Source organism: Prionailurus viverrinus, chromosome B3, assembly GCF_022837055.1.
Source record: "Prionailurus viverrinus isolate Anna chromosome B3, UM_Priviv_1.0, whole genome shotgun sequence".
In the NCBI taxonomy this organism is placed as follows: Eukaryota; Metazoa; Chordata; class Mammalia; order Carnivora; family Felidae; genus Prionailurus; species Prionailurus viverrinus.
The window spans coordinates 142,107,822-142,125,990 of record NC_062566.1 but is presented as its reverse complement, the minus strand read 5'-3'; the positions used below and the strand labels follow the sequence as shown (position 1 = coordinate 142,125,990).

General features: G+C 66.4%; 1 protein-coding gene across 4 annotated transcripts in view; it reads left to right on the top strand.

Annotated features, from left to right (window-relative positions):
• The first annotated feature begins 9,131 nt into the window (after positions 1-9,131).
• AHNAK2 (AHNAK nucleoprotein 2) overlaps positions 9,132-18,169 on the top strand; it is a 32,004-nt gene continuing 22,966 nt past the window's right edge. For 3 of the 4 annotated variants that reach the window (XM_047863675.1, XM_047863677.1, XM_047863676.1), the window contains exons 1-4: positions 15,842-15,934; positions 16,589-16,699; positions 17,506-17,656; positions 17,930-18,114. In XM_047863675.1, coding sequence (XP_047719631.1) covers positions 16,685-16,699; positions 17,506-17,656; positions 17,930-18,114 — 351 coding nt within the window. In that variant the 5' untranslated portion in view covers positions 15,842-15,934; positions 16,589-16,684. Of the gene's footprint in view, positions 9,252-15,681; positions 15,741-15,835; positions 15,935-16,588; positions 16,700-17,505; positions 17,657-17,929; positions 18,115-18,169 lie in introns of those variants that run through there. The other variant, XM_047863674.1, reaches the window with a different exon arrangement.

Here is an 18,169-nt window from a genome sequence, read left to right as displayed (position 1 = left end):
GCCGTGCTGGTGGGAGGACAGCAATTTCTGAGCTGTGTCCAACTGCCGTGGCCTTCCCCAGCAGGGCATCGGTCCCCAGCGGGGCCATCAGGACGGGGCGGTATCTGGGCGTGACGACAGCAGCTCCTGGCAGCTCAGGGCTCTGCGGCAGCCTCACAGCCAGGCTTTGGCTGGGGGGCAGGGACAGGCGGGGAATGTGGGGGGGGGGCGGCAAGGCTGGGCTTCCCAAGCTCTGCCTGGGCAGCGTCCTCCCCTGTCTCCCCTGTGATCCTGGGGCCAGGCTGGGGCTTCTGAGGCGTCGGCAGGTGGGAGGAGGGACTGGGCCTGGGGAAGTGGGGCCCAGTCGGGCTGGCCCTGGGTGGGTGAGGGCCAGTGTGTGGGCCGTCTCCCTGTCTGCAGGGGCAGCTCTCCATCACTGGTGCACACAGCTGAGGGGCCAGGCCCTCCTAGAGGTGAAGTGGGGCCCACAGGGGGCCCAGGGGAGTGTGCGGGGGTGAGCATAACAGAAGTCAGCTCTCCGCTGAGAGCAGGCAGGAGAGGGGAGGGGGAAGCCTCTGGAGCAGGGGTGTCCTGTCCACCCCCACCCTGAATCTGGGGCCCTGAGCCAATGCCGAGCCAACTCCCTTGCTGCAGAGTGAGCAAGGCCCGAGGGTGACCGTGTAAGCCACCCAGCCTCCACCAAGGCCAAGGGCAGAAGTGGCCCCCGTCTCCCCCAGGCCCTGGCCGGTCAGGGGTCCCAAGGACCACCCGCCTGCAGAGGGGCTAGCTGGGGGCCAAGTGGGACCCTCCTCCTGGCCTCTGCTTAGGCAGGACAGCCTCCTGGCCTCCCCACCCAGGGCCCCGTCATCCCCTCCCCCACACAGCTGGTAAGAGCCACCATAGCCCCACATGCATCGTGCTGGATAATCAGGACATGTCACATGGAACGAGACCGCCTCATTTGGACAGGGACCCAGGGTCCACACGACTTTACCAAGGTCACTCACCCAATGGAGCAGGGGAACACAGAGCTGGGTCTGTACCCCAAGGTCCCTGATTATTCAAGACCGCTCCCTTGTTCCCAGGCCCCCACAGCCAGACTCACATACGCAGACAGGCAGGCAGGCTGAGATCCCAACAGATCTGGACAGATGCTGGACACACTAGGGACACAGACAGCACTCCCTCCCTGCACCCATGAGCGACAGGGCAGGGCAGGACCTCAGGAAGAGAGGAGAGCACAAGGTCCCTGGCTCCAGGGCAATGCTGCCCAGCCCAGGACAAAACACCGGGGCAAGAAAGGGGAGACCCACAGCCCGTGGTCTGCACCTGGAGGACAGGGCTGTGCCCCACTGTGGCATGGGCTCAATGGATGGGAGGCTGCCAGAGCCTCTTCCCAGAAGCGATGCGCGTGCCTGTGTGACCCGCTGCTGGAAGGCTGCCCGGCTGCGGCCTGGCTAGCGGGAACTGGCGTGCATGAGTCATCCTGCCGGGCAGGCTCACCTGGGCCCCACTGGCTGGGTGAGTCCGGGAGTAGAGTGCACGTGCGCGTGTCTGTGTCCTGTTGTGCACATCCAGGCACATGGGCCCGAACGGGTACATGGGTGTATGTGTGGGCGTGGGCGTGTGCCCGTCCACCTGTCTGTCCCGGCACCACCAGCACCATTCCTAGGAAGCCCGCAGGGATGGTCCTCCTTGGTGGCAGCTATGCTTCTCTGGGTCTGTGCTGGCCCAGGCCCCCCAGCCCCAGCCCCAGCAGGACCCACACCTCTGAGGCGCCCTTCCCCAGGTCTACGTCAGGCTGGACTGCAGCTCCCTCCCCGCTTGGTGGGAACAGAATTCTCCTGGGCCTCTCCACTCCCCGCTCATTCGCCGAGGAGAGCCTCCTCCTGCACGACGCCAAGCTGGGTCCCAGGCCAGCCGGCAGCCGACCCCACTCCAGTCTTCAGCAGGCCCCCTGCCGGCTTCTGGAACATCCTGGGTCCTTGTCTCCTTCCTCATGTTGCTGCTCTGGCCCAGCCCCCACTGTCTTGCAGAGCTTCTGACTTGCAGCAGTGTCCCCAGGGACAACCCCCCCCACCTCCGCCCCTCGTCCCAGCCCCTGGTGGTCTTTTCAAAGCTCTCTGACCAGTCTTGCTGCCCCCTGCCCCACGGCACCTGATTCTCAGCCCTGTGAGCTAGCCTGGGCTCTCTTACCCTGCCCTGCGCACACACACTACTCCGGCCTCTGGACTGAACTTCCCGCACTCCTGACGTCCTAGCTTAGACTGACCCCTTGGGAGCCTGCCAGGAACCCCTCCCCATGCACTCCCAACACCGTGCTAGCCGGCAGAGCACACCTCTAGACTGGGAGCCCCCAGGGCAGGGCCCGTGAGGCCACATCACGCGCCCCTCGTCTCCTTGGACTCCCGCGGCCTCCACGGCCCCCAGGGCGCCCCGCCCCCCAGCCGAAATGTCCTTCTCTGGGCTGGGAGGTAAGACTGCGGGGCGCGGGTCCAGTCCGGGAGCCTAGGCGCGGCGTGTGGAGCCCCCTCCCTGGCAGGGGCCCAGAGTCCACTGTCTGGACCCAGAAAGGCCGGCTGAGGGCGCGGGGCCGGCCCGCCGCAGGGGTCGGGACTGGCGGCTGGACGCGGGAGGGGCGGTGGCGGGGTCCCGGGGGGCGTGGCCGGGTCGGGAGGGGCGTGGCCCTGCGGGCTGCAGCCAATGGACTGGATGGGGCGGGGGCGGGGCAGGGTCCGGGCGGCCGCGGGGTCCCAGGGGGCGGGGCCTGGCGGGCTGCAGCCAATGGGCTGAATGAGGCGCGGGCGGGGCGGGGCGGGGCGGGGCCCGGGCGGCAGCGGGGTCCCGGGGCGCCGGCTCCGTCCGCAGTCAGAGGCTCGCGGCCCGCGGCAGCGCCAGCCAGCGGAGGCCGAGCGCGGCGCCCGCCGGCTACCCGGCCGCCCGCGCGCCGGTGCCGAGACCAGCGACTGGACGCGACGGGCCGCCGCCGGCCCGCACCGCCCGGCCGCCGCGATGTGCGACTGTTTCCACATGGTGCTGCCCACCTGGCCCGGAGCCCCCGGCAGCGGTGCGCCTCCTCTCCGCCTGCAGCCCGCTCCCCTCGGGAGGGTGGGCTCCGCGCGGGGCCGCGCGCCGGGCGGGTCGGGGTGGGGCGCCTCGGGGACCGGCCCGGGCTCTCGCGCGCGGTCCTGCGCCTCGGGCTGCTTCCCTCCTGCTGCCTCTCTCCTGCCTCTCTCCGTCTCTGCCGCTCACTCCGTCTCTCCGGGTCGCTCGCTGACTCATCCCTACCACTCACTCTGTCGCTCCCCGCCTCGGTCACTCACTATCCCTGTCTGTCTTTTCCGTTCTGCCACTGTCCCCCTGCTCTAACCCTCTGGGACGTCGTCTTGTCCCTAGAGGCGGCCGCCTGGGGAGGGCCGCACGCGTGAGTGGGGGCCGTGGGTGACCAGGCGTGGGGAGCTGCTGTCAGGCTTGCCCTCTGACCTGCTCTGGGAAGAGCAGCCTGGCGGGACCCCGAGTCAGGGCTGTTGGCCTTGGTCCAGAGTCCCATGCTGGGCTGGGTCCACAGTGTGTGGCCTCTGTGTGGCTTGGTCATCGGCTAGGTGGTGGCAATGAGGGGGCTAGACCCGAGGTCTGAGGCTTGGTGAGGGGCCTGAGTGCGGTCAGAGATCAGGCCACAGAGTAGCCCAGTGCTGGGCAAGGGAAGGCAGGTGTTGCCCATGGGGCAGTTCCCACTCCCCACGCCTCTGGCCACAGAATGGGAACTAGGAGCTCTTTGTTACCTGTCTGTCCCCGCACTGGGTCTGGTTCCAGAGGTTGCCCGTCTCAGCATCTTGCAGGGCAGGGTGGGGTGAGGCAGGGGCAGTTCCTGCAGCTCTGGGTCAGTGGTGCGGCAGCCACACCCAGGACATCTGGCCAGTTGCCATCTAGGGGGGGCTGGGGCCATGCTGCAATGGTGCAGCCCGGTCCCCACCGCTCAGGGTCACAGAGGTCGATGATGACAGTGGTGTGCTGAGACAGAGGGGCTCTGGGGGCCCCTTGGCCTAGGCACACCCCTCCAGCTGCAGCAGGAGCCCCCATGGGCCCTTCTGGTGAACACGGCTGACCTCCTGTTTGGGCCCCCCTTGTCTGGGGGACAATGATGGCCCCCGGCCCCCTCGTCCTGACTGTGGCCCCAGCCCACATCCTGGGGGATCTGCTGCATCACAGGGAAGGAGGGGCCATTGCCCTGCCTCCAGCATTCCACACTGGCCTCTGCCACCCCCCGACCCCCGCCACCCCCCCGCTCACAGGCTACCCAGAGGCTCCCAAGATGCAGGGTCTAAGGCCATCTCATCCGCCCTCCTGCCTTGAAAAGGCCTGTTCGGGCACCCCTCCCCAGCCGAGACCTCCATTCTCTGCTTTGACCTGGTGGTTCCCTGGCCACCCCTCACATCCTGCCTACAAACCCCTCTGCTCTTAGGGAATGAGGTCAGTGGTTCTCGTGGGGCATTAGTGGGAGACCTACTGGGTCGGAGCCCCTGGGGGTTCTGTCTGCTGTGCAGATGGCCAGGCCCTCCCCCACCCTTCACAGAAGCTAGGGAACGTGCATCCCTGATAAGGCCCCCTGGGGGCTGGTCCACATCTTTCCAGCTGCAATTCCTTCCCAGCTGGCCAGAGGTGGACAGGTCTTGCTCTGCCCTCGTCTTTCTGCCCAGTCCAAACCTGCCCTCTCTGGCCAGTCACGCTAGGTCCTCTGAAGACCCCTCCCAGAGCCTGCGTGCACGTCTAACCCTCAGCCTGGGGAAGGAAGCCAACCACGTCCAGCCTGCAACCGGAGGCTGCCCCCTCGTGGCTGTGCCAGGAACACGCCGCTCAGGGATCCGCCCACGCTAGGGGGCGCCTCCGCCAGTCCGAGGCAGCTGGCCCCCAGCTCCTTCCAGGCCCCTTCCCCTATTCCCGTGTGGGGAGGGGGCTCCACCCTGCTGCACTGCCCCCACACAGGGCATCAACTGCTTCGCCCTGTGATGGGCACCAGCTGTCACATCCCTTCCTATCCCGGGGACGGCCAGTTTCTTCCCAAGGTAGAGCTGGGTCCCGGGCAACTAGACTGACAGGGAGCGCCCTACTCCTGGCCTGGGCCCGCCCCCCCCCCCACCATGCCCACCCTGAGAAGCCCCCACCAGGTCCAGGGAGGCCTTGCTTATAGTGACACACCATGAGGGGGATGGTCTGGGTGGTCTCTTCTTGGTGGGGGGCCGTGGTAATGCAGGGGTCCTTCCCAAGAGCGTTGCAATGTGGGGCGTCCCTGTGGTGGCCTCTGCACGGCCCTGGGCTTGGGGCTCCCAGGAGCCGCGGGCAGTGCCTTGTATCTGTGAACGGGAGTGACCACAGCTGTCCGCAGCAGAGGCTGGGCAGAGGGCTGTGTGGCCAGGGAGGCTGAGTGCCAGCGCCGGTGGCTAGTGTGTCTATGCTGTCCGCACTCATGGCTTTGCCTTTGGTTGTCCGCACTGGCACGGGGCTGCGCTCCCATTTTGCAGACAGGGACACTGAGTCTGGGAGCGACGAGGCCGAGCCCCACACTCCCCCCCCCCCCCCCCCGAGCCTCTCTGCCTCTACGGGGGGCCAGAGAGGCCACACCACACTCTCAGTGCAGTGATGTCTGGAAGGTGCTGGCTCTGCCCTACCCCCCAGGCAGTGCTCTCCAGTGCCCCCCTCCAGCCTAAAGTGTCCCTGGCAGGGGCGGGCACCAAGGAGGAGGCAGCAGAGGTCGTCCTAGGCTGGGGTACCGACCCTCCCTGAGCTTTAACGGGCGGATTTTCTAAGCCACCACTGGTGGTGGCAGATGTGTTCCTGACGGCACCCTAGCTCTTCTCCCTGCGGAAAACTGAGGCCACACAGCCTGCTCCTGCCCCAAGGTCTCAGGGAAGTGGGTGGGGGAGGGCCCAGCTGTGCTAGGAGGGTCCCATGCCCCAAGGCCCCCTGCCTCCCCTGCGTCCCCACTCCACTGGGGCTCACTGTGGTCGGGCAGTGAGCCCGTGGCAGGAACGCTCTCATGGCCTTCCCTCCCTCCGGCTGGGCTCTTCCATCCCTGGCTGGGCTAGGAGCTGCCTCTTCCAGGTAGCCCCCTGGCTTGCCGGGCCCACCCCCCACTCCCCTGCAGATTCCAACCCTCTCTGTATCCTTTCCCCCTTGACTGCCCTTTGCTGAAGGCTTCTGGGTTTCAGGTTCAGCCTGGGGCGGGCTGCCTGGGGGTGGGGAGCCGAGGTGTCTGGGAGAGGAAAGCAAGCAGGCAGGAGGGCCGTCCCCGTGGGACGAGATGGGGCCAGGCAGGAGGGGGGACACCCCTGCCCTGGGGTGGCATCGGGCTCCGTCTCCAGATAGCTTTCTGGAGGGACGCGGCACCCACATCACCGCCAGGGGACTGATGGACCTGTGGGCAGAGAGCCACGGGTAGAGGCTGGCTGGCAGGCTCCCGGGCCCTGCTGGGTCTGGGGTGGGAATCCTGACGGGGGTCTGCGAGCTGCACCGCCGCCCGCTCCCTCCCCCTCCCCCCTCCCCCCCCCCCCCCAGCCTGGACACATCGCCGGGTGTGGGTGTCAGAAAGGGGCAGCCGGGGATGGGACTTCGTGGGGTCCTCGTCTGGGCCTCACCTCCTTGTCACCACCCCCTGCTGCTTGAGGGGCCTCCCGAGCCAGGAGGCTAGTGGGCAGGAGACCCCATTTGGGTAAGTCATGCACCCTGTGTTTGGGGCTCAAGCCCCCTGCCGGCTGCCGCTCTGAGTGGGGTCAGCCTTGGGCGACCTGCGCCAGGCTCTGGTGCTCTGCCCCCTCCTGCGTCCTACGTCCCACGTCCTGTTGACGCCCTCGTTCCCCGGAGCGGCGTGGGCCCCTCCCGGGTGGGGAAGAGGATGGCCTCCCCCCCGGGCTCCCTCCCTGGCAGGCCTTACTCCTGGGTGGCACCAGCACCTCGGGGGTCTTCTGTGACACGCCCCGCTAGGAACGCCGTGCCTGGGCCTGGCCTCCTCCCCCGTCGCCCTGCCCGGCCCTGGACAGCAGCTGAGCTCCCATGGTGGCTCCGAGTGGGAGCCCAGGGTGCAGGTGGCTTTAACCCTCAGGACCCGTGCTGCCGCAGCTCATCAGACCCCCTTCAGCTGCCCTAGCACCTGCCTGGCCACGGGGGGCCGGCAGCGGGGGGCCGGCAGGCGGGCAGGGCCTTGCACCGTGGCCCTTACCAGCCGGAGAGCCGGGTGGGACCCCCGTGGGACTGGACACTATCCCGGGGACGAGGAATGAAAGGTCTTGCCCCTGCAAGGCCACGGTGGTCTGGACCCAGAGCCCTGTATGTCCAGTTGTCCCATCTGGCTGGCACCTGTGTGGAACCACGGGCAGGGGAGCCGCCCGCACACAGTGCTGGCCACGGGCCACACGTGGGAGAGAGGCCAGGGTCCGAGCTGGGAAAGCACTCCGGGCAGAGTAAGCAGCACGTGCACCCCTGGGGGCCTGGGGGGGGTGTCGGGGAGGGGAGGGCAGGGCTGCAGCCTGCGGGCTGCCGGGGAACCAGGGCTATGGCAGGGCCCAGGGCCTGCGGCCGGCGGATCGGGAGGCTGGGGACGTGGCTCTGTGGGTTTGGGGCACCCGGGCTCAGGAGAGGAGGGGCGGGGGTGACCCTGCTTCTCCTCCGGGGAGGCTCAGCCCTGCCCTGGGGGAGGTGACATCTGCTGCGTGTCAGGCAGGAAACAAAGAGCTCCCAGGTGAGGACCGTCTGGCCACCAGCTTTCCTGTCTCACTGGACATAGAGTCATCTGTGACCGTTAAAGTTTTAGGGACAGGGGAGGCTGGGAGAGGCCTGGGTGCCATCGTTCCTTCCCGGACTGGTGGCCCACCCCTGGGCTCAAGAGTGCCCGACGCCCCGGGCCCAGGCTGGCCAGAGTCTCCTTCCTCCCTGGGATCCCCCTTCCCGGCACCACACCCCAGGCCACCCCTGGCTTCTCCTGTTCTGCTGTGGGGCCTGCTGCCCTCGGCCGTCCCCAGAGCCCCCAACCTTGCTGATCCTGGCCTGTGGTGTCAGGCAGGGGTGTGTGCTCGGCCGCCCCACTGCCTCCTCCCCAGGGCCGGGCCTGACCCCACACTGCCCTGGAACCCCGTGTGGGTCCCTCAGCTGTGCAGGCCTGCTCCGACCTGCTCGTGGGGTGCAGATGCCAGCAGCCAGCCGGGCCCCACCCCGCGGGGCCGTGGGGCGTGGGGCGGGGCGGCTCTGGGACCCAGCAAGAGATCTGCCGATGGCACGGCGGGTGCGGTCCTGCCCGGGCCTGCCGGGGCTCCTGCAGCCCGGTCGGGCCTGGGGTCCGCGTCTTCCCACCCGCCCCTCGGTGCCCAGCGTGGGAGCTGAGTCCTGGGGCCGGCAGGGTGAGGTGACCAGATGTGGCAGACCAGGCAGCCGGAGCTTTGGGGAGCAGATGACTGGGGTCTTCAGCTCCGCTTCTAGCCAAGTGACTGGGGAGGGGGGGACAGATGCAGGTTCCTGGGCCCCAAGGCACCCACCTGGAGAGGTGGCAGCAGGACTGGAAGGGTGGCCGGGGTCAGGCTGCCCCAGGGGGACTCGGCGGGTGAGCAGTCCCCCCCCCCCCCCCCCCGCCCCACAAGGTCACTGGCTCGCCCGGGACCCTGGGTGGGCTGGGTCCTTCCCTGCTCTGGCCTTGCCGGTGTCTGCTGTGGAAGGAGCTGGCTGTGCCCTGGGCCGGGGCCTCGGCCCAGATGGGGCAGGACTTTGTTGGAAGGGCCTATGTACGCCTTGGGCTGTGCCTCCCCTGCCCTGCACCCCCTAGCCTGGCCAGCTTCCTGCAGGGAAACTGAGGCGCGGGGCCCAAGAAAAGCTTGCTCGGAGCGTCCTATCTGACATCTGCATCTGCGTACCTGTCTACACAGCAGGACTGGACTGGACTGCACGGGCGGGTGGTAGTGACTCAGACATCCCTGGGCGGGCGGGCGTTTCCTCTCCCAGTCAGCTGCTTGGGCTGGGTGGGGCGGGGGCGGGGGCGGGGGGGGGGGGGCTCTGGGGAAGGGGCGGGCTCCCCAGCTCCTTGAAGCCCAGGGGGAGGGACCTGGCCCAGCTCCGGGCCTGTGAGGGGGCCGCCCATCCCTCTGGTGGGGCTCCAGGCAGGCCTGAGGAGGAGGAGGCCAGGGCCTGGCAGCGGAGGAGGGCTGTGGAGGGGAGGGACCCGGGAGGGCAGCTGCAGGGAGCACCAGCTGGGACCTTCACTCCTGGGCAAGCTGGGAGGACTTCTGAGCTGGGTAAGCCACAGCGGCCGTGCTCTGTACCTGCCCCTGCCCCCTGCCCCCTGCCCCTGCCCCCTGCCCAGGTCCAACCCTTGGGCCCCTGCCCTCTTCACTGCCCAGTCGGTCGGCCTGAGGGGGCTGGGTGGGGGGCTCGGGCTGGGGGAGCACGGCTGTTATGTCCCTGGCCCTCTGCCCTGCCTCAGCCCCAGCCCTCCTTAGGACAGGCATGTCAGTTCACGGCAGCCAAGGCTGTGGCCAAGCATAGCCACTGCCATCCCAGGACAGGCAGGTCCCCAGGCTGGACCGGGAGGCCGGGGAGGGCTCCTCAGGCAAGGCCAGCTCCCCTGGGGGCCTGCAGGGGTGGGCGGGATGTCTGGGGGGTCCTGGCCTGTCAGCTCAGAGACAGAAATAGGCTCGGGCCCACCAGTCCCATCTGGGACGGGCGGGACTGTGGGGGCCTTTCCTTTTGGCTGCCGGGCCCTTTGGAGCTGGTGGGCTGGTGTGCCCCCCCCCCATGCCTCAGTTTCTCCAGGTGCAGAAGGAGAGACGCTGGGCCCACCATTGCCCGCCTAGTCCCACAGCTCAGGGGCGTCCTCAGACTGGGTGGGACGTGCCCCTTCCCAAGAGATCTGCCCTGCTCCCCGTCTCCTTCCTGCACTAGCCTTTATTATGCACCTACTGTGTGCCGGGCTCTGAGCGCTTGGGGCCAGAGATGAGGCGGGGTGGCCACACTGGGCCCGTGAGTCGGCAGAGGAAGCAAACGTGAGAAGTGCCCGGGCCAGGGAGAGAGCCGGTCTGGGGTGCGGCTCCAAAGGTCTGGGGCCCAGGCCTCTGCAGGCAGGACTGAGGGCGTCCTGGGGCTCGGCAGACGGGGCTGGGCATCTGGGGGCGGGACAGGGTGGTGTGGAAGTGTCCAGCTTGCAGCTGTAGCAGCAGCGGAGCCGGTGGGACAGGACCCTCGCCCCCAGGCCAGGGCAGCCAGGCAAGAGCCGCGGGGGCAGAGGCGGGAGCCGAGCTGGCCTCCCCAGGCAGCACGGTTACCCTGAGCCAGTCGGGAAGGGGGGCAGGCCCTGGCTGCCTGTGGGTGTTGCTTCGGGAAGTCTGAAGGTCTCATGACCAGTCAGCCGAGCCCAGCACTTTCCTCGTGAAGTTCCAGGATGGGGTGAGGCCCCAGTGTGCCGTGTGCCCGTGTCGGCCCTGGGCTCCAAGCCCAAGGGCAGTGTCCCCTGAGGGGAGAGCTGACTCAGGCGCCCCCATGGCTCCCTGCGTGGCTGGGGGGCCTTGCCCGGGACTGTGCACCCGTGCTCGAGGGAAGGTTCCCGAGCCAGGCACACACGTCAACACCCACGGTCTCATAGGCGCATGCACGCACGCACCCACCCGTGATGGCTTCTCGGGCCACGGTCCAGGTCCCCGTTTGCAGCTCTCCTCCCTGCCTGTCCCAGACCCCCAGTCCCACCGCTGCCCTGGCAGCACGCAAACACCCCCACCATCCCTGGCCCGCCTGGAGGGCAGCCAGTCTCCTTGCAGACTTGGGTTTTGTTTAAGCAAAGTTGCCCCACCCATGGCTGGCCCTACTCTGGACCCTCCGAGCACCCCCACGGCCAGGGGCTGACAGGGGAGCCCTACGGGCAAGGTGAGCGTGGGGGAGTCATCCTGGGCAGACACCCCACTGTCTGCATCCCCCTGCACCTGCTCCCCCTGTCAGCTCACCTCACCTTGGCTCTGCCCTCTCCCCAGACCCACTTCCTTGAGCCCCGCCCTAGAATATTCCAACATTCTAGGGAGTGAAACTTTTCTGCTGACCCAGGTGCGTACTCCCCTCACCCCTCACCCCAAGTCCTGAGCCCCTCCTCCCCGACCCTGGGTACAAGCACCGGCCCCAGTTGGATGTTACAGTCACATTTGAGGCCATGGAAGGGTCAGGGTTTGGGGCTGGATGGATGCGGCAGGGCCCCGAGCCAGGAGGAGGCCGGGGGAGGGCCTTTGGGGGGACACCAGGTGCCAGCAGCCAGAACCGCTGGGCTGGCTCAGCCTGTCGCCCCTGGAAAGTGGGGGTGACTGTATTTTTAGTAGCCATTGTTCCAGATGACCGTCGGGGCTGGACTGTCCACAGAGCCTGTCTGTGGGGCCGCAGGGGGCAGGGGGCGGGTCAGGCAGAAGGACAGGACACCTTCCCCTGCAGTCACCGCTGAGGGGGGCCCACAGGCATGGGGGGCCGGTGGGACGAGGCTCTGGGGGGCACTGGGGCCTCCTCCCTCCCCGGGGTGCGGGCCCAAGGCTGGCAGTTTGCTGGCATCAGACAGGCGGGATTTCCTCCTTCCTGTTTGTGCGTCCCTGGGCCCGAGCGGGCCAGCCAGCGGCTGTGCCTAGGGGGGTGCAGGAGGGCCTAGAGCCCGAGCCAGGCACCTCCTGGCACCTCCATGGGGTGCGGGCTGGGGCCGAGCGAGCCACCTGTTAGAGCCCGCTCTTCACCCTGCAGGGGTGTGGAGCCCGAGGGGCTGTGGTGAGGCTGGTTCCCAGCGAGGGGTGTGCCCCGGCTTCCGTGCTGTCAACACCTTTCCTCACCCGGGCCCTGGACGCCCACGGGACACTCCTGGAGTAGATTTGGGGGTGCAGCTTCTCAGGGCCGGGGATCCCTGCTGCACCGCGGGAGGCTCCCACCGCCGCGCGCCCCCATCCCACCCACCCCACCCCACCCCCAGGCACAGGGCATCCAGCTGGCAGGTGGGGGTGGCCCTTCCCAGGCCTGTGGGACTCCGCCCCCCTGCCTCTCCAGGGACACGCCCGGGGAGAGGGCGGTCGCCGGCTCCTGTTTTGTTGTGTGACTCAGGGAAACGGCTGGGCTGCGGAGGCTCTGGGCGAGGATGGGCGGCCGCGGGTTTCTGGGCGGGCCGGTGACACCTGGCGGAGCTCCCCCTGAGCGGCCTCCCACCCCCTCCCCCCACCTCGCCTGATGGCCCGGGCCGCACCCCCGACCAGACCCTTCCTCTCCCCACGCGCTGCTGGCTGGGGTGGGTGGGCACCTGTGCGTCCCTCGGCCCCAGCCGTGTCACCAGAGCTGGTGTGAGATCAGTGCGTTTCCTCTCGGGATGTTTAGTACGATTCGGGGGCGCCGGGCTCAGCTGTGTGTGTGGGAGGGTTCTGAGCTGATCGCTAACTCATCACAGAACCGTCTGGTCTGCTCTGCAGTGTCCGCAGGGGGCTTGTCTGCAGATAATCCAGTACGTCTGAATGTGCACATTCACGGGCATAAAGTTGATGATTTCCTCATTTCAACTTTATGTAGAATTTTAGAGATTCTCTCTTTTTAAAAAAAATTGTTAATGGTTATTTTTGAGAGAGAGTGGGGAAGGGGGCACGTGGGGAAGGGGCAGAGAGAGGAGGGGACGCAAGATCAGAAGCGGGTTCTGAGCTGTCGGCACAGAGCCGGACGTGGGGCCCGAACCCACGAACCTGGGCCGAAGTTGGACACTCGACCAACTGAGCCGCCCAGGCGCCCCTTAAAGATTCTTTATCGGGGAAGAGTACAAATCCTAAGCGTGTGGCTTGATGCATTTTCCCCAAGTGGCCACACGCGTGTCCCCAGTGCCCCTGTGGAGAAGCAGCTGTCCGGCCGCCAGAGGCCCTTCCCCCCAGGCTCTGCCCTCCCCAGAAAGCTTGTCACGTGAGTGGGCTCGTGCCTGACGGTGAACCGCGTAGACTGGACTTCCATCTGCACTCCTTTATCCGTCACATCGTCCCCAGAGAGCATTCCGTCGGACAAATAGCCACGGTTTCTCCTCGTCCCACTGCCGGTGGACATTTGAGACTTTCTGGTTTCTGGTACTACGTGGTGCCAGGATGGGCATTTCTGTACCTGTCCTTTGGGGAGTGCATTTTGGGGGGCATGCCCTTGGGTACGGAGCTGCTGGGCCGTAGAGCAGGGTGGTCAGACTTCAGTAGCTACTGCTGGTGGTTTTCCAAAGTGACTGTGCCGGGGCACCCAACGCCCACATCAGGGCGGCGTTCCCGTCGCCCACGTGCGGGACAGCTCTCTGGGAGGTCCCCCTTGCCCGTTCCCGCCGTTCCCACCGTTCCACTGTGGCAGTGGAGCGGTATCTCGGAGCTCCCACTGGCCGCTGTCCTGAGGACCCAGCACGCCGTGCGCCTTTCCGTAAGTTAATTCACGGCTCGGCGTCGTCTGTTGTGAGAACTTGCCTTTCCAAGTTCTTCTCGCCCCTTCTTCCACTGGGTTGTCTGTCTTTGCCTTTTGTGTTGCACGAATTCTTTGTACATTTTGGGTAGGAGGCTGCGGTTTGGTAAGCGTGTTGCAAATCTCTGCCCAACCCGTGGCCTGGCTGCTCACTCCCTCAGTGGTGTCTTCTGACGAACAGAAGCTCTTCACTTTCGCGTAGACCACTTGGCCATTTCCTTCAGGGAGCGCGCTTTCTGTATGCTGGTTAAGAGTCGCTTTCCTACCGCAAAGTCATTTCTGTTTATCTCCTGGAAGCTTCACTGTTAAGCCTTCCACTTTGGAACGACAATCCCCGTGACGTTAATACTTCCTGTGGCTGACGTAAGGGTTGACATTTCTCTGCACGGATCGCCAACCGACCCAGCACGAGGGACTGAAAACACCTATCCGTTTCCCACAGCTTCGTGTCTAGGAGTCTGGTTCTGGGATCTTTGTTCTGTTCTGTTGGTTTTAATTTTAATTGGTTTAATTTGTTCATTCATTTTAAATGTTTATTTACTTATTTTGAGAGAGAGCGCGCATGGGGGAGGGGCAGAGAGAGAGGGGGACACAGAATCCGAAGCGGCTCCAGGCTCCGAGCTGTCAGCACCGAGCCCGACGCGGGGCTCGAACCCACGAACCGCGAGATCACGCCCTGAGCCGAAGTCGGACGCCCCGCGGACTGAGCCGCCCGGGCGCGCCTGCCTTGATTTTTGAAGGGTGGTTTGCTGGACGCGGGATTCTTGCTTCACAAGGTTTTCCCCTGAGCAGCTTGGGTGCCTCGGGCCGCGTCCTCCCGGCTCCCCGGGCGTTGGGCGTGAACTGTGCGGCCGAGCCCGTCACAGGGTCACAGGCGGGTCTCGCTTCTCTGGCCACTTTCACACCCTTCTCCTCCTCTTCAACCCCGCGGCCCGGATGCGTTCGGGGCCGGGCCTCTCTGTGTCTGGCATGCTGCGACCGCCGCGTACCGTTGGAAACCACGTTTCCTCCGCCTCTTTCTCTCTCTCCTTTCCTTCGACTGCTTGTGTGCCGCTGGGCTGAACGTGGCCCCGCGACCTCACATGCGCTTTCGTTCTCTTGAACCTTTCTTCCTCTGTTCTCCAAATTGGACAATTTCTTCTTCTTCTTCTTCTTCTTCTTCTTCTTCGTTCTTAGTTTACTCATCCTCTCGGGAAACTTCTCCGCGTTTTTCAGGAATCACCAATGGTCCTTGCAGACTCTTTCCTCCTCCTCGTTGCTGGCGCCCACATGGCGTTTGCAGACCTCCTGACGTGCTTAGCTCTGTTCTTGCGTCCCTTTCCCCGTTTTCCTTCGTGTACAGGCCGTGTCTTACGAGTCCACGTTTGGGTTCGCTGTTCCTGCACGATCCAAGGGATCCTAAACCGCGCCACCATCAAAGTGGGCTCTGAATCCAATACGAAGATGACTCTGGGGTGGTCTTGTCCATTTGGCTCCTTCTTCCCGAATTTCTGTCTTAGGTACGGTCGCCTTTCCGGGGTGAGAAGCATCAGTGACCAGCTGCTTGCGCTGAAGTCGTCGGGCGGTCATGAACTTCCTGGTGCGGGTCATTGCTGTGTGGTTCACGATTGCGGCCGAGCCTCCCGCAGCCAGGGGGCTGAAAAGACCAAAGTGGCCAATTTCTCTTCGCTTTCGAGTTTTTCGATTCTTTCTTCTGGCATCTCCGTTCTGATACTGAGTCCCAGTAGTACATTTTGCAACTCCAGAATCTCTGTGTAGCTTTGTTGTCACTTGTACGTCTTTGCGACGATAAGCCATCGTACTTTCCATTTCTCGTGGCTGCTTGGAAGTCTGTGCTCAATCCAACACCTGGGGACATTCAGAGAATTTCCAGCACTTGCTTGTTCCTCCGTATGGATCATACTTTGCTGTTTCTTTGCGTGTCGCGTAACCCTCGGCTGACTGCTGGACACCGTGGGTTCCGTACCGCGGCAGCCCTGCACCGCGGCCTCCCTCGGGGCTGGGCGCGTTCTTTCCTGCGTGTTTGCTTACTGACTTTCTTGGGCTAAATCCGTGAAGTGTGCCTTGTCTGAGCTTCCCTCGTGCAGGCTCTCTGCCATCCGGCCTGCGCGTGCCCTCAGGCCCGGCGTCCGGGACGGGGCCACGTGTGCACGAACACGGTGCGTAGACTCTCCGGGGCCCCTCCCCCGGGGTCTGCCATCTGGTCTCCGCACCCCCGAGGCCGCACTGACTCAGCCCCTCTCTCCGCAGTGTCTGGCCGGCAGCTGCAGTCTGAGGACCCAGATGCAGAAACGGAAGAGGACCCCTCTGTAAGCAAGGCCCGGAGGATGCATGCCCCCCCCGACACAGCCCCCGTCCTTTGGCGGGCCTGGGCAGAGCCCCCCTGATTGTCCTCTCCTGCCAGGTGACCGAAGGGCCGGTGGACGAGATCGTCCGGCCGAGGCCACAGGGGTCCTCGCCGGTCTACGAATGCACTGCTGAGGGTGCCGGCTTTGGACTCCCGGTAAGCCTGCCGGACGGAGACCCACAGGCTGAGGGAAGGTGCGGGTGTGGGGCCACAGGGGCCGCGTCTCCTTCGTCGCCCCATGTGGGCAACTGGCACCATTTGTGCAGCCACACGGCCGTGCCCTGCCCTGCCCTGCCGCCCCCTGGGCCACAGTTCCAGCCGTTCCCACATCCTGACCTTCTTCCCTCGGGACCCCTCCCTTCAGGTGGCCGGGACGCAGTTGAGAGGGCGCATGCGTGCGTGTGTGCGTGTGGGGGAAGAGAGCCCGCACTTTGGACGTGCACACACACCATCTCGGGGAGGGGGCCCGGGGGGAGGCCGGGGAGGGGGCCCGGGGGGCCGGGGGAGGGGGCCCAGGGGGCCGGGGAGGGGGCCCGGGGGGCCGGGGGAGGCCGGGGGGCGCCTTCTTGCTGAATCCTTGTTTTCTTTTATTTCCTCCTCCCCCTCCACACAGAACCCCAGTTGCCGTGGGGTTCGCCCTGGGTGCGGGCGCTGGGGCCTGGGGGCTGGGCCCGGTCGGGAAGCACCAGGGCCAAGGGCCGCCTCCCCGCCACCCCACGCGCTCGGCTCCCTGGCACGCGGCACCGCTCCGGGCCCCCCGCGTGCTCCGGGCTGAGGCGGGTGGGTGACCCTTGGCATCTGTGCCTGCAGGGGGAGGACACAAGGAGAAGGCGGGCTTCCTCGGGCTCGGGGGGTCGGAGGTCCTGGTGGAAGCGAGACTCGGGAGACTCTCGAACGTTTTCCAGGATGAGTCGTCGGCAGGTGGGTGTGGCCACGCCCGAGGGTCAGGGTGGGGGAGGCCCCGCTCTGGGGGGGTGGGGGGGCAGGTCGGAGCAAGGAGAGGGACTTGCCTGTCGCTTTTGTCAGGCCTGGTCTGCGGGCAGGGGCTCCAGAGGCTGGTCCGGGCTTCCCCTGAAACCTACGGTGGGGGGGGGGGGGGGGAGGGCAGGGACACCGGGCCGGTAGAGCCAGGCACGTGGGCCTCGGTGTCCCCGGCTGTGTAATGGGTGCAGCTGCTTCACAGGCCAGGGGCGAGGCTGGGTTCCGGGGGCTCCCTGTGAGGAGGGCGTGCTGCCTCCCGAGGCGGCCTGCCGTGCCGTCGGTGGGTCAGCACCTCTGAAGCCGGCTGGGACCGGAAGCGTCCGCTGGGTCTGAGGTCAGGCTGGCCACACCGTGTGCCGTGCGCCCCGGGGGCTCCTCAGAGAGTATCGGCCACGCTGCACGTCATCGCTGCTGGAGTGTGTGAAGAAGGAACGAGACTTTGGCCGCCCAGCCAGAAGGCCAGCCTCCTCGGCCCCGTTGGGCCTACGGGGCTGCCCCCGAGTCCTGGCGGGTGGGGGTGGGGATACGAGGAGGCCGCTCCCACGGGAGGTGGCTTGCAGCTGGCTTCCTCCAGAGCTCGGACACACAGCGTGGGCTCTGGCTGGGGCTCCTCCTCTTCCCCGCGTCACCTGGATGAGGGGCGGGACTCTGGGGTCCCCGTGTGCAGGGCAGGGGGGCTCCCAGCACCGATGGCCACAGCGGCACAGGCCGATGGTCGCCACGGCCCCTGTGTGCTTCTGATCCAGTCCGTGCAGGAGGCGACAGAGGTGACGCTGAGGACAGACGTGGAGGCCGGAGCCAGCGGCTACAGCGTCACAGGGGGCGGGGACCGAGGGATTTTCGTCAAGCAAGTGCTGAAGGACTCCTCCGCCGCCAAGCTCTTCAGCCTAAGAGAAGGTGCCCTGGCCGCCCCACCCCTGCGGTCCCCACGGGTCCCACCAGGACGGGAGGGCCCCGGGGCTCAGGACGCCCCCGAGGACCCCGCCAGGCCCTTTCGGGCTGAGCCCGGCTCGCTCTCTGTGCGGCTGGGTGGCCTCCTTCCCACGCAGGGCTCCGTGCAGGGTGGGCCGGGCTCCCCGTCAGGGGCCCCTCTCACACACCCCTGTATCTCTGGAAGGAACGGCGAGAGCGGGGAAACTGAGGCCAAGGGCCCACTCTGTGTTTGTCTAGGTGATCAGCTGCTCAGTGCAACCATATTCTTTGACAACATTAAATATGAAGACGCTCTCAAAATTCTTCAGTACTCAGAGCCTTACAAGGTTCAATTCCAAGTCAGACGGAAACGTCCTGCCGCAGGGGATGAGGAAGAGGTCTCCGGTGGCGCTCAGCCCGGCCGCAAGGACAGTGAGACGCAGGTGAGGCTGGGCCCCGCCGACCGCCCTGCTCCCGGGGCCGAGGCTGAGTGGGGGG